The sequence below is a fragment of the Hippichthys cyanospilos genome, chromosome 16, assembly GCF_059441005.1.
Source record: "Hippichthys cyanospilos isolate Australia breed blue-spotted pipefish chromosome 16, RoL_Hcya_1.0, whole genome shotgun sequence".
NCBI lineage: Eukaryota > Metazoa > Chordata > Actinopteri > Syngnathiformes > Syngnathidae > Hippichthys > Hippichthys cyanospilos.
In genome coordinates this window covers 17110264-17125559 of record NC_142384.1, presented here as the reverse complement: position 1 = coordinate 17125559, position 15296 = coordinate 17110264, and the positions used below count along the sequence as shown (strand labels likewise).

Sequence of the window (15296 nt, the reverse complement as noted above, 5' to 3'; positions counted from 1 at the left end):
GTGTGCGTGCGTGTGCGTGTGTGTGTGTGTGTCGGCTTGCCAGGGTCCGAAAAAAAACAATGTACATTTTATTTTGTCGGTGAATGATTATATTTCCTGTACTGGTTTGTTTCTCTTACTGTCAATACTGTGCCTTATTATCCGAAAAATACGATACTTGCAAATACTGTACGTTCAAATGTATTTGCCAGTCTGTTTGAGCATATCTAGATACTCACAAATACGTTTGAATGTACTTGCGCTTGCAAATACATTCACACGCACTTGTATGCTAAATGCTAAAAACAGGATTTTATTTTTTCCCATAATGCCACAGGGGTATATCAAAATTCAATGACTTTGTTCGCATTTTGCCTACATTATGCCAGATATTTTGAAAGTAAATATGACTTATTAGTCATTTTTATTGTTTTATTATGTTGTCAGCATTAGAAAATGCTCTCACTTGTTTAGCATTTGGTCAACATTATCCCAAAATGTTTGAAAATTAAGAAGGGAAACATTGTTTGTTTGTCATTTTTGTTTGAAAATTAAGTTAGCATCATTTTTTTTTAGTCACATTATGTTTTTGTTATATCAGTTCGGTATTCTTTTCTGTAATGCTACAGGTTTTTTTTTTTGCATTTGGCCTATAATATACCAATTTTTAAAAACATTATCGACCAACTTTGTTTATTAGAACTTTTTATGGCTTTATTATTTCAGTTGAACATTTATTTGTATATCTTATAGTTTGATTATGATGCCTGTTTACATATTTTCCCATAATGCCTCGGAGTATACAATAATGCCGTTTATTTTTCATTGGGCCTGTATTATAACAATATATTTCAAAAGGAAGTGAGTAAACATTGTTTATTCGTCATTTTTAGGGTTATACAAAGATGCCTGTTTGTCATTATTTACCATAATGTCACAAGGTATTTAAATTATTATTTTTTTTGCATTTGGCCTACATTATATGTTTGAGAATTAAGTAAACATGTATTAGTAATGTTTATGGTTTTATTATGTATGTTTTTTTTTTTTTTTTTCTGAACCATAATGCCACAGTGCATGCGCAAGCCAACACCCGCTGACATTATGAGGAAAATGCAGTTTTCAGCGTTTAGCTTTCAATGACCGTATTTTCGGTTTTTGGTTGCAATTTCATCATTTTGTTGACATTCCCTTTAGCGCAGCTTCACCTAGCGGATGCGTGACGCAAGCCCAGCCCCTTCTGTAGCTTCTATTCTATGCGCCTTATAATATACGAAATCAGTTTTAAAATGGGCCATTCATTGAATGCCAGCCTTATAATCCGGTGCGCCTTATAGAGCGGAAAATACGGTACGTTAGAATGTATTTGCAAAACGGGAGTTTGCCAGTCAAAAAATGTTCACTTCACACCGGCGACGCCGTTCTTCCGTATAAACACGCAAACTAGATGCTTGATTAGGTACACCTGCAACACCAAGTGAGCGGTGAACGCACCGCATTATAAATTATTACGCAACACTGCGCAAGCGGTCGCACACACTTTGTCGCGCACGCAGCACCCAAAAGGATTTTTTGTTTTGTTTTGTTTGTTTCTCGAGCTTTGTTCTAAAGCGTGCGCGGCCCCCCGAGGAGAAAGCCAAGTAGTAAGTAAGCCTTTTGTGACAAACGCGAGCCGGTCCTTTCGACGTCCTTTTTCGGCCCGGGGACGCGCGGGCAAAATTTGCGCGGTCTGAACTTTCTGCAAAACGAGACTTGACGCGTCGCCTTCAGGTGCATTCATGCTCGCGGCGCGGCACGCTCGCTGCTTTTGCAGTCTTGATTTGAACTCACGCAATGCGGGAAGGTTAGGAGGACAAAAGTATTGGGACACGTCTTTAGAAATAAATCGTCACACGGGATTTCGGCTGGACTGCGATTTTATGCGGGGAAGGCGTTTACTTGTTTGAAATGGATGATGAAACTGGCGGGCTAATTGGGGCACGCCGTTTATTTGAGGGAGGCATTCATTTGTCTTGAGTGGATGACATACCAGGCAACCAATTGGGGCAAGTTGTTTACTTGAGGGAGGGATTTATTTGTCTTAACCGACCGACATACCAAACGACTAATTGGGGCATGTTGTTTAATTGATTAAGGTATTTTTTTTGCGCGCAAGTTGACCGACTGTGATACAGTGTTTATTTGAGGGAGCCATTTTTTTTTTCTTAAGTGGAAGACATCAAGCAACAGTTGGAGCAGGACGTTTTCTTCCTAAAGGCGTTTTTTGTCTTACTAATTTGCCTTGGTGTTTATTTGACAGAGGAGTTTACTTAAGTGGACAACAGCTTACGCATAGGGGCATGATGTTTATTTGAGGGGGCGTTTTTGTCTAACCATTTTGTCTCATGTAACAAGCATTTAATTGTGTATTAAGCGGACAACAGCAAACGACTAAATGGGGTGTGTTATTTTCTCGAGGAAGGCTTTTTTTGCTCTCACGAGTTGACTAACTGTGATACAGTGTTTATTCGAGGGAGCCCTTTATTTTCTTGAGTGGAAGACGCCAAGCGACTATCGGGGCAGGTTGTTTACTTTTTTGTCTCGCAGGGTGACTACTGTGCGATGGCGTTTATATGACAGAGGCGTTTACTTAAGTGGACAACATATCTTACACGTTGGGGCATGGTGTTTATTTAGGGGAGGCGTTTTTGTCTCGCGTTGAATAACTGAGGCATTTTTTTGTGTATTAAGTGGACAACACCAAGCAAATAATTGGGGCACGAGACAAGCATTTTTATCTTACAGGGTGACAGATTTCCAGCAAGATGTTTATTTGAAGGAGGCGTTTATTTGTCTCAAGTCTATGCTAATTTTATAGGGCTTTTTGAGGTGGGCGTTGATTTTTTTTCCCCCTTTCGAAAGATGTCTTCAGCTCTCTTTAAACGCTGTTAAAAGTTGTCCATTTATTCATAGAAAGCAGCTTGAATTACCTTGACTATGAAATGCTCTATATAAATAAATGCCCGCCTTGCCTTATGAGGATGACAAACCAGGACGTTTATCGAGGACGTTGTCTATTTGAGGGACGGCCGGGGTTTCGTAACTCTAGCCGGAACGCTTTGGGGAAGGCCCTTTTTTTCAGTAGAAAACATATAAAAACCCCTTTTAAGATGAATTGAAACGGTGACCAAGGCAAACATCCGAGTCGGGTCCCCCAATACTTTAGTTGGCGCCGTATGCATGCGCAGGAGCCGCATTTAGCCACGCAAGTACTTTGAAGGCTGCAGAAGCAATTATGTGTTATTTATAATTCATCCCATAGCCTCCCTTGACCTCTTTCGGGGGGTTGGAGGGGGGGTTCTGCATGTAAACCAGGAATGACCTGTTAAGCGCAGCTGCCACTTTCCCATGAAGACGTCGCTCTCGCATATGCTAACCACTCAAAATCATCGCTTAAAAAAAAAATACCTGCCTTGAAAACCTCCGCCGGGGTTGGCAGGTGTACGCAAGAAAGCACCCGGTGTGGATTTCAATTCCGAATGGAAAAATGCATGCTGCGTTAAAGTGAAAACACAAGATGTGATTAAAAAAAAAAGGTTCAAAAAGTGGGCTAATGCTATTTTGAGCCAAATCGACATCACCATGCTAGAAAAATACAAGTTAGCATTTTTAATGCTAATAAATATTTTTTAAATTTATACATAACTACGTTTTTGTTAAATTATATATATATATATATATATATATATATATATATATATATATATATATATATATATATATATATATATATATATATGTGTGTGTGTGTGTGTGTGCGTGTGTGTGTGTATTTTTTTTAATCTAAAAAGCCCATTTCAATCAATTTTCTGGTTGCTGCTCACATTTGAAATCACAGTGCTAGTTGGCTATGTGTTAGCATTTGTCATTTTCACAGATGTTTTTTTGAGGATTTTACATTCCAAAGAATTTATACATTTTTAGTGTTTGGCCTTGTGTTCATGGGTGTTTAAAAATATCTTTCTTTATAGTCGGAAAGTCAATTGAAGTCAATTTCTTTTTTGCATAACACATTTGATCTTGTAACGCTAGGCGGTAACGTCGCAGTTGCAATTTCGTGGTTACGTCACATATTTGACGTAATGCTCGGTAGGTACGCGTTAGCATTCCTTATTTCAACAGCCGTCTTGAGTGTTTTTGTTGTTATTTTCATAGGCAATTTAATACCGCTACTGCTAGGGTGACAACGGATCCTTAAAATTAATGTTTAAAAAAAATGGAGGCAATATTTTATTTATGATTTGAACCCAGTGAACAATTTCAGTTATCTGTTGTGCATGTGTTAAAAAAATGTCCCTTTAAAAATATTTTTCCTAAATTATCCTTAAAACATAACCCAGAAGAAAGCAGTTCAGTACTGTCCAATTTTTTTTTTTTTTTAAACTATCGTTCCAATAGATTTAGGGAGAAATTAAAAAAACAAAAATTATCCACAGCAAATACTGAGCTTCGTTTTCACATTTCGTGAATTTGATCAAAGTGGCCTTAAATCAGATTTTGGCTCATAACCTGCTTTTTGGTACTGCAAGTAAAAGCATCACACTTACTGCACATTTCATATAGGAACATTTTTGCGACGACAAGGTTGCCTTTGACGGCGTCTTCAAATCAGTGCCTTGGCGGAGGTCGGCGCTTGACTAAGTACCCCTGCAGTCGATTGTTTGCCGCGTTTTGCACACAAGCAAAAGCAGAGGCTCCAATGAAGTCTTTTTTTTTTTTCCAATAGAGTTGCTGTGTGAGGTTTGGGCGTTGCGGTATTATTTTCCAAGGGGAGCGTCCAGTCATTGCCGGCTCTCGGCGTGCTCGCTCGCGACCTTGTCCAGAAGGCCTCCGTCCTCCGCCGGGGCGTAGTTAGCGAGCGCGCCCTCGCGCCGGGCCGGCGCCCCGCCGTTAGCCACCAAGACGTGCCACTCCTCCGGGCCGCAGGCGGGCGCGGGCAACTCGCCGGCGCCCTCGGCCGCTTGGGGCCGGCGCTGGGAGGCGTGGTTGAGCAGGCTGGCAGTCTTGGTGTTGGGCGTGTTGCTGTACGTGTGGCGGTATTCCTCCTCGATGTTTCGGCCCAGCTTCCAGCGCTTCCACTTCTTCAGGACCTCCGACTGAACCTGCGGACACGCGCGTTAAGGGAGGGGCGTGCGAAAATGGGGCGAGGAGGGTGCAAACGGATGCGACTCACTTCTTTGTTGACGAAGCAGTACAAAATGGCCACCAGGAGACCCTAGGAAGCAAACGAACACTTCAATAGTGGTGGGAATCTTTGATGGTCTCATCATTGGATCAGATTTCGATTTTGAAATGAAAGCCAAAAGTATTGGCGCGTCCTGTAAAAAGTAACTCAGAAGGCATATCGGTTGTATTCTTACTCGTGATAATTATCGTAACGGGATGAGATAGCGAGCGCACGTCAGTTGGCTGTTAGTGCCTGTTGCAGCTAAAGGGCAGCTTGTGTTAGCAGAGGTTGTTTCAGCATCATTTTCAGTAAAAGAAGCGAGCAGGCCGAACCGCCGTCCGAGTCCATCCTTGTTCACACGCAGGAATGTTACCAAAACCGATATGATCATGCAAAAGTTATGATCTCCATTAGGAGTGCGCTTGTAAGAGAACATGGAAAGCTATTCCGTTTGACCCCTTTATTATTTGTGTTCTTTTGGCATATGCACACAATCATCAACACGGATGGTGCGCAACTTTGGGTATTTATGAACTCGAGCTGCGTCGCGAGGAAAAAGAAAAACAATTGCTGGGAGCGCATTCCACGTTACACCGGCGAGGCGTTCACTGACCGCTCACAATGTGGGAAACCTGAAACCCACTTAAAGTGCAACAAATATATAATTTACGGATATGAACATAAGAAAATAAGACAACTGCTATTCTTTGAAGATAGCTATAAATTTCGTAGCCCATCCAGTATAAAATAATGTGACACTTAAGTGGCGATAAGTTGCGATTAGTGAAAAAGCGAAGGAATCAACGGCGTTGACTCATTGCTGGAGTTGTTGCCGGATCATTGTCGACGCTTGAGGAGGATACACATGAAGTGATGCGTTCGTTCACTGTGGCGTGGTTTTTGCCGCTCCTGAACGACTTTGTCGCCAGTACAAATATCAGCGACTGGCTGGACTTCACCCAGGGCGTGTCATTTTGCCATCTGTGTCGCTCTGATCATAAGAAAGCCGTGAGCTGGGCATCTTCGCCTCGGTGGCCAAACGGTCAACGGTAATGTGACGAGACGTCGCGGGCAGTTAGCAGCGCGTTACGTTCGTGTAATCCTCGCTGACAGGCTGAGTCATCACCGAAAGACGCGCTGGCGCGTCACTTGAACTTATTTACATTTTTTCCCCCCAGTGTTTGGATCAAAGAAGGTCTCGAAACGGCTGGTACTTAGTCAATTAAAAACTAATGCAATCAGTTACTTCACCATTAACCGGATTTGGGGCCAAATTAAACTTGTTGGAACTGTCCTTAAAAGTGACTGAAAGGTTTTCATTAGATGTTTTTTTTTTTTCGTATCCATATTGTCATTGATTGTTAATATGTTTAGGTTTTAATTATGCATTCAGAGTGTTTCCAACCCTACCTAAGCCTGAGGCATCACGGGTGTAGTTACGCTATCCACCACTAGGGCCACCGGAAGGGATGCGATCACAACTAGCAGGCTACACTGTAGAGCTACTGCGCAAGTTCTCGCACACTACACGGAATAATCAGCAGCGAGCAACATTTATTTATTAAAGGGAGGGTTTTACCAAAATAGCCACCTTGTGCCACAAAGCTTCACCAACAGAGGGCGCTAACACACTTGGAACAGCCATGAAATCTCTATTCACATTGTTTTTATGACATCCCAGCTCCGGGAATACCTGAAGACGTAAAAGCGGGCGATTCAAACCACAGAGGACAGATTCAGAGTTGTATTTAGTGTTTAATCGGCTGTATACCTAATACAGGAAGAAGTAGTCCACGGCAAAGTGCCTGAATGGGTTGCAAAATAAAAGCGCTAACAGGAAGTGCAGTGTTAGCTAAAATGTCATATCCCATGTTGCCCATTTGAACGTTGTTACGGTACCTGGAATGAGGAGAAGAAAAGGTCAATGACCAGCTTGGTGAGACGCAGACCGATGGTGGTTTCGGTGGCCTCGTCCGTTACGTAAATAAAGACCACCTGGTGGATGCCCAGCAGGGGGATAAGGGTGAGGGTCGACTTGGCCAACCTGCGACGGACCGCGAAACGGTCAGACGCGAAATTGTCAAAGCCGCGCGTTCTTATCCCGACTCACCGGAACTTGTAGTCCGTGTATCTCATTTGATGCGCTCTCAGTTTGGACACGAGGATTTTGATGATGTGGATGAAGATCAGGAAGTTGATCTGTGAAGGGTACAAATATAGCGCTAGAGACTTCAGTCTGAAATGGAAAATACGGCCCCGGTTACCAGCGATTAGCGGCGGCTCCGACGGTAGCGGCTAGCAGTTCTAGCGACACCATGAGACGCTAGCGGCATTAGCGGCTAGCTGCGCTCGACTCAACTGCTCCATATAGGCTGGCGAGAGAATGTTCAAAGGCAGTCTAATAGACGTAATGACTCAAGAGACACAGTTTGTGTTTCTATTGATCACTTTGGAATAAAACGACATCCTTGTTTTAGCCAGCAAATTCCTCTCATAGACCAAAATCTATGGGGGAAAGATTTGTATGAAATGAAAAATTCTCCGGACCGCAACTGAATTCTCAATAGCGAGCTCCGCTTGTTACGTCACGTAATTACGGGCGCGAGAGAGGCTTGAAAAAGAAGTGGCATTTCAAGAAACAGCATGTGTCCTCTAATGGAAATCACTTGTGATGTGACCTTTTTACTGCATTAAATAACTTGTTACTTACACAAATCGTTAGCATTAACACAATAGCATGAGCCAGGATTAGGACTCAGGCCACATATTTTGAGGCGTAACCCGAGATTTATTCTTAGTTCATGTTGTCATACATAAAAGAAAAAAAAAGACGTTCATTTCCTGGTCATCGGAACAATGCGTATCAGCGGATTAGGGATGACTTTCTCCGGCAGGATTGGGATACAGAGGGAAGCACTTCAAATGGGAACCGGGCCCGCCGGTCTCCGCGACAACGCAAACACAGGAATTCCTGCGAGGTCCAGCCCACTTAACCGGTCGATGAATGCGTGGAAAATAGCGGCATGTGTGTGTGTGTATGTGTGTGAGACGGGCTTGACATGAGTCGTGACAAATCGCACTTATATAAACTAAACGCTCACTTATGACCTTTGAGGAGCAACTCCCAACTGAGGTGTGGTCGCAGTCTGCTTTGGTGGGGAATCAGCTTCTGATTGTATACCAGAAATGATAGAAATTTGCGGATGTGTCAATTTTTCAACATATTTTGCATTTATGGCATGTTGAAAAATAGAGCAATATGTTTTTTTTTCATGGACAATACTGGCTATTAGTGGTCAAGAAATCCAAAAACTGATATTTGGGGTTCATTCTCATAGATACATATTTTTTTTTGCATTTTTTTGGTACCGTTTTACTTAAAAAAAACATATATATATACATACATACATATAATATATATATATATATATATATATATATATATATATATATATATATATATATATATATATATATATATATATATATATATATATATATATATATATATATATATATAACAGTAAAACAGTAAAAAAAAAACTGTAAAAAAAAACAATAGTTTTCACAAAACCAGGTTTATGGCTCTGAACATGAACATTTAGATTATTCAAATTCTGCAATTACCCTGTAAAATGATGTATGAGCCATGTAAGTAGCGAGACAACTGACGATAACAGAAATGTAAATGTTGCCAAGTGGAAATCCCTAGTTTCAAGAAATATTGATGTATTTATACTGTAAGTATTCATATAGGTATTTTTGTAGCGATTGCTTGAAACCAATGTCCAAAGTTGAAAGCGCATGAGGTAATTATGATGATTTAGCTTGGAGGGGCCTTACCACAACTGCCACCAGTATGGGCGAGCGTATGATCCACCAATAGTTCATGTTTATATTCTGGCCCCAGCACCTGTAAAACAGCCACGGCACGATCAACACTCGCCGCTTAACATTTGCGCCGCTTGCGTAACAAAGCGGCGACCCGAGCGTTTACGTCAAATATTAATGAGCTGCCGGCCGCCTGCGACGCCTTCCGAAAAGCGCTTTGACATCATTTCCATATTTGGCTGCCCGTAGAACGGGGCGCGCGCTAATGAGGCGTTGGATTTAGCGTGGACGTTGACTTTGGGGGCGACAGAAGCTGCCAACTTTTGATCTGACGCAGGCAACGCTGCCGTTTAGTGCTTGCGCTCCATCATTACATTTCTTTATATCCACTGCTGTAAATTTTGCAAGGTGTCATATATATCCCGTACTTTATTCACTTGCGCTTCAGTGATTTGTTTTTATTCGCTTTGCCGTAACGTGTGGCGCTCTGACGCCTGAATTTTCCGATGCGGAACAAAACACCACTCAAAAGGGTTTGCCTTGTTCTCAATTTGTAATCATTTATCATTTAGCTTAGCTTAGTTAGCTGCTGTACTTACCAATGTTTTCATAATTTTTCTGAGCTTGGCTTATTTCAAATCGATTTGTTTATCTCATGATCATTTATCATCCTAGCCGTGCCTGTTCAGCACTGTTTAGCTCGGTTTGCGTAATTGTAGCTTTGTTGATCTTAGCGTTCGTCTTTACTCTAGCATTGTTTAGCTAGCTGCCCTGATACGTTCAATTCAAAACGATTTATGTGATGTCGGTGTATCTTAGCTTTGTTTGTTTTACCTTTGTTTAACTTGGTGAGTTGTCACATATCTTGTTTTATTTAAATGTATTTGCTTATCTTAGCCATAGTTAGCTTATTTATTTATCTTGGTTTCAGTGAGTTTAGCGTGTTTAGTATTGCTGAGTGTAGTTTGTGTCCTCGTAGTTATTTTTTTAGTGATGTATCTTAGTTTGCTTATCTTAGTATAATTAAGCTATTAAATTCATGTGCTTTATGTTTGCTTAGCAAATTTAGTTTAACTTAGCATAGTTTGTGTGATTGTAGTTGATGTTTTATCAGTCTATTATAGCTTTATTTGTTTTGGCTTTGTTTAGCCTGGTGTGTTGCCGTATCTTCTTTTTATTCCAGTCTTATGTTGTCTTAATATAGGTTATCTTATTTATCTATCTGGCGCTATGTCAGTTTAGCAAGTTTAGTTTAACTTAACGTAGTTTGTGTCATCGTAGTTCATATTATATCAGTGTAGTTTAGCTTGAGTTGTTTAGCTTTCTTTAGCCTGGTGGATCTTACCTGTACTTTTTATTACTGGGCTGAGCTAAAGTTACCGTAACATAATTGGTTTATCTTGTGTATTCTGTTTAATTGATTTGATCTGCTATGAAATACGATTTATTTATCTTAGCTTACTTTTAGTTCAGTTTATCTTCGCTAAGTTTATCTTAGCTCGTTTGACCTTGCTTGAGATTAGTTTTTTCTTTTGTACGACTCTATCGCCGCCTCGGTTTAGCTTCAAAGAACAATGCGAAAACGGCGCAGAAACTTACTCATGATTCTCATAGAGATATTTAGCGATCACCCAGGGAACAAGGAATAGTAATGGTGTACCTGAGGAAAAAAATGATGGAGAGGTTAGCATAATTAGCGTTGACCACACGTCGGTCTCTTATGGCAGGTCTGGCTCACCCCAGCCAATGCAAAGGTAGATCTGGAAGTAGTTCCTCTCTGTAAACACCGTGATGACCAGAAGGTTGTGGAGGTAGATGCCTTCCACCAGGAGCCAGTAGCTGTTAGCCAAGATGCTGTACTGCATCATCACCGCGGCCACGCGGCAGCTGATCGTTATCTGACGGGTCAGAATCATTTCATTGGTGTTGAAATGGAAGCCGTGGACACGGGGGGGGGTTCCTGTTGTCCACGGACCTCATTGTTGGCCAGAAGGTCCACAGGTGACACGGAGGCCCGGGAGAAGCCCTGCTCCTGGTCCCGGCTCAGGTCCTGCGACGTGATGTTGGCCTCCATCAGCGCGTCTTTAATCAGGATGGACAAGGCTCGTAGGATGAAAGACGCAAACAGGTTCATGTGGATGTTGTTCCTCATGCAGTGCAGCTTCCTGGTGGACCGCAGCTGGCGTCGGTTAGCTTGTTTTGACTTTAGAGCTACGACAATGTTTGGGGCCGTTTACCTGAAGAATATGAGTATGCTTAAAGCCAACACCAGAGCCACCAGTGACAGGGAGTATCCCACCGTGTACATGATCCGAATTTGGCCGTAGTATTGCTGCAAACACACACGCGATAACCCGGTTTCTCCAGTTCAGTTTTGGACGGCTTGGGATTTTTGGATCCGACAGAATTTATTTGTAGACACATAGCTTTCTCCAGAACTTAGATTGATGTATTAAGGGACACGCACAGACGGACATGCCAACGGCTGGACGGTTGGTTAGATGATGGATGGACAGGGCTGATGCCCGGATGTGTGATCTGGCTTCTGACTATCGTCCAGAACAAATCTTTTATTGTGACCCTTACCTGACTGGGGCCACTGGAGTCACACTCGCTGGTGTTCTTCATGGGGAGCCACTGCCCGTTAGCATCACACTCCTGGTACACCAGGCCGTGCTGAACTACACTCCCGAAACACAATACGTGCTTACTTCCCGGTATCCTGGATCACGTCAGTTGGAGTTGTCACATTGGCGTTACTCTTACCTTTATGGTACCACGGCAGATACCACGGACACGATACGCCGACCGTCGTGTTTGGCAGTCCGTCGGGCCAGCAGGCGTACTTGTCAAAGGTTCTGTTGCACACAAGCACTGCGGGTAATAATAACAAAGAAGCAATATAGCGCTGAGACCATGATGGCGCTTTCATCTTGACATCCAGCTGGAAGCCTGCAACAACCGATGATGACCTTGCGTTTAGGAGAGCTTTCATCTCGGCTCTGCTAGTTTATCTTGTCTCTGCGGTAGAACAGCATTTTCAACCTCTAGTTGGCCCCAATAGAAAGAGAAATGGTCTGCTTCAGTGTAGTGGAAGATTAAAAACAATCAAACTGCTCTCACGCAGAATGAGAGGGGACTTGACGAACCTGGTAATTGTTTTTCGTGTACAATTAATACCTTTAAAAAACAATTTTTATCTTGCCACCAACTGTGACTGATTGGTCGTCACAAATACGATCTATAGATTGGGCAAATTTAAGGGGTGCACAAATATTGGCCATTTGCGACCCGCCCCGCACATTTTAGTGGTCTGTGGTATGTACAAAAAGTACATTTTCACACGTATTTCCTGCCTAATATGGCACAACATGTTATATTTTAGCACTGGGCATCTAGTGCAACCTGTTGAACCAGAAAGGGGGCTCCTCCCGCCTGCGGTCCCTTGTGAAGCTTTCTTATTTTCCCCAGATGGGGTGTTTTTCCTTTCCCTTCTGGGAGCTTTGTTCAGGGGATGCTGTTGTGCATTTATGATATTCTGTATGACTTATTTTTCACCCTTTGAGACTGCGCTGATTCAGGGCTATACAAATAAACTTTTTGTTTATGGCAGATAGCCTTAAAACTGTGGAAAAAACATACAACTTTTCTTCACTATCTTCAACAAAAACCTTGGCATAATAGTATTTTTATTTTGGTTTTATTTCATATAGAAAATATCTTTGTAGTTTTCTGTATGCGGCCCTTAGGAAAAAGTTTGCATGCCACGGCTCTAACCAACCAATCAGAGGATGTAGAAGTGTGATGTCGTGATGTCATGTCATTGCTCTGGCCCATTGATGTAAGTTTGCCTCATTTGTGAAGAAACAGTCCCATTGCTAACATTTTTGAAGCCTCATGGGGCAGCTGATTCCGAATGGCAGATTAGGTTGCCATGGCAACACACAGAGGCTGAAATCTGATTGGACAAAATCAAAAAATAAGGTAGCCGAGCTCACCAGTGCTCAGCGGAGCTCTGCTGTTGTTGTACTCACACTCGTCCATGTACAACTTCCAGCTCTCCTGCAGCTTATCCATGATGACGGCGGGGGACATCTAAAGAGGTGTTTCGAGAAAAAAAAAGAGGGTGGGGGAGTCGACAGATGATCACACATGCTATATAATAGATATCGTCGCAAAGCATGACAGACGTTTGCTAAAAATGTGAGACTGACACAAGGTGGGACACCAAGCTCATGTGAAAGTGTATCTATAGTACGTATGCGTGACATAATCCATGAGGGTGACCCATACTGTGAGATGTTGGGGGGGGTAGACATTACACACAGGCGCTTTGCTTAGATGAGCACATCGCCACATTGCTCTGGATCATCTCAGAGGTTAGCGGAGGTGAGGGAGACATTCACATGATGGAAAAGACCAACATGGCCTTTGCAGTAGCATCGCTTTCTTATTTGCAGTATTTTACTAGGTGCTGTCAAGTAATTTCATTGGAATATAGTCATTCAATTACACTAAGTTGTTTCATCCATATTGAGTCCCTTCTAGAGGTCATTGATGTTTTTACCTAATCGCCGCTGTTTGTTTGGGACGTGGCAAAGGTTAAGCACTAGCAAAAATGCTTCATTTTATAAATATTGTATCAATATGTTTTAGATACTCTATAAATATTGTGCACCGCATTGTAAGGCGCATATTATAGAAGCTACAGTAGAGGCTGGCTTTGCATTGCGCATCCACTAGATGGAGCTGCGCTAAAGGGAATGTCAACAAAACAATCAGATAAGTCAGTCAAACTTTATTAAGAGGCAATCAAAAATTAAGAATAACTTTTGTATGTTTTTACCTGGAGTTTTACACGCACGCATTAGCTATTTAACATAGGTTTGGATTGTGCCCATTATACATTTTACATGTATATATGAACTGTACATATATATATGTGTGTATACCAAATATTAGACGTTTCCCAGTGTGATGGAGTGTACTTCTACACCATTGCAAACAACCGCCGCAACATCCTGTCCGTCAATTAGCAAACCTTGTATTTGATTCATTTGCACAGGTGTCAAGCTCCAGTGTTCAAGGGCCTCTGTGTTTTCCAGATTCCTCTCCCCAGAAAACTGATTCAAATGATTAGCTCATCAGCAGCCCTGCAGGAGCTTGACAATGATCCTAATCATTTGAACCAGGTGTCTTTGGGAGGGAAGCGTCAAAAACATGCAGGATGCGGGCCCTGGAAGACTGGACTTTGACATCTACGATGTCACGTCTACCTAATGTCGCGTCCACGTAACGGACCCACCTGGATGCTGCCGGAAACGAAGATCATTGGCAAAAGCAGGAAGAGCCGCGACATGCCTTTGTCAGAGGGGGGGGCGGGGCTGGGCTGGGCCGGGGCGGGGAGGGGAATTTTGCCGCTCACGGAGGCTTTTCACCTCATCGGGGTTACCAAGGAGCTTATCCGGGCCGGCCGCACTACCTGGATGACACACGCACACATTGGCAATGTCACGTAACACACGGGCCCAAAGAGGAAAAAGGCACATCGGAAGCCGTCGTCTCCTCAAGAGGCCATTGTGAGCCCCTTTGTGAGCCGGACCCGTCCCATTTCCATCCTGCTGACGGCGCGAAGCGGGAGAACGGGACGAAATCTGAAACGTTTCTGCAAAAAACACCTTGAGCGTGGAAACATTTTTGGCTAAAACGTTTCAAATTTCATTCGGTTCTTGGTCTCTGCGGGCTGACACGGAGGACAGACGTGAGGAGCGGAGACAATACCCCCCCCCCCCCCCCCCCCCCCCAGCTGTGTTTTGTCTGAACATTCCAAACAAAGTAAATGTAAATGTCCGACGGCATGGGAGCGGGACCTCCGATAGCATCTCAGCCAAAGAGGAATGCTTGCCTAATGGCCTGTACGCTGGAATGACCTACAGGAAGCATTAGCTGATTAGCTCGGGCGCCGACAAGCATCACAATCGCCGCATCACCGTCGTGTATGTACACCGTCGCGGTTTTTAAAGAAAAGTGCTACTTGGTATGACTTTTGCTTTTTCTTTTTTCTCAACTTGAGTCCATATAGTTGAATGATATTGTCTTTGTATAGGGATGCATTTTCAAACAGAACAGCAAAGCAATAACTCCATCAAGAACACTAAAAGAAGATACATGGATTAAGTTATTTGTTTGCAAGGAAAAGAAATCATTTGCCTGGATCACGGGGTGTATTTTGTTAGATTCAATCAACCTAGAACATTCAATAAACAACAAACAGAAGGAA

The 15296-nt window shown here is 42.7% G+C and overlaps 1 protein-coding gene across 2 annotated transcripts in view; it reads right to left on the bottom strand.

Moving 5' to 3' along the window:
* Positions 1-3771: 3771 nt before the first annotated feature.
* Positions 3772-15296, bottom strand: part of gcgra (glucagon receptor a) — a 33416-nt gene continuing 21891 nt past the window's right edge. Inside the window, exons 2-14 of one of the 2 annotated variants that reach the window (XM_088437409.1) lie at positions 14322-14498; positions 13015-13111; positions 11783-11890; positions 11603-11697; positions 11254-11348; positions 10992-11181; positions 10755-10914; positions 10616-10676; positions 9029-9098; positions 7296-7384; positions 7085-7229; positions 5192-5233; positions 3772-5120 (exon numbers count right to left, since the gene is read on the bottom strand). In XM_088437409.1, the coding sequence (XP_088293535.1) occupies positions 4800-5120; positions 5192-5233; positions 7085-7229; positions 7296-7384; positions 9029-9098; positions 10616-10676; positions 10755-10914; positions 10992-11181; positions 11254-11348; positions 11603-11697; positions 11783-11890; positions 13015-13111; positions 14322-14375 (1527 nt within the window). In that variant the 5' untranslated portion in view covers positions 14376-14498 and the 3' untranslated portion in view covers positions 3772-4799. Of the gene's footprint in view, positions 5121-5191; positions 5234-7084; positions 7230-7295; positions 7385-9028; positions 9099-10615; positions 10677-10754; positions 10915-10991; positions 11182-11253; positions 11349-11602; positions 11698-11782; positions 11891-13014; positions 13112-14321; positions 14499-15296 lie in introns of those variants that run through there. The other variant, XM_088437410.1, reaches the window with a different exon arrangement.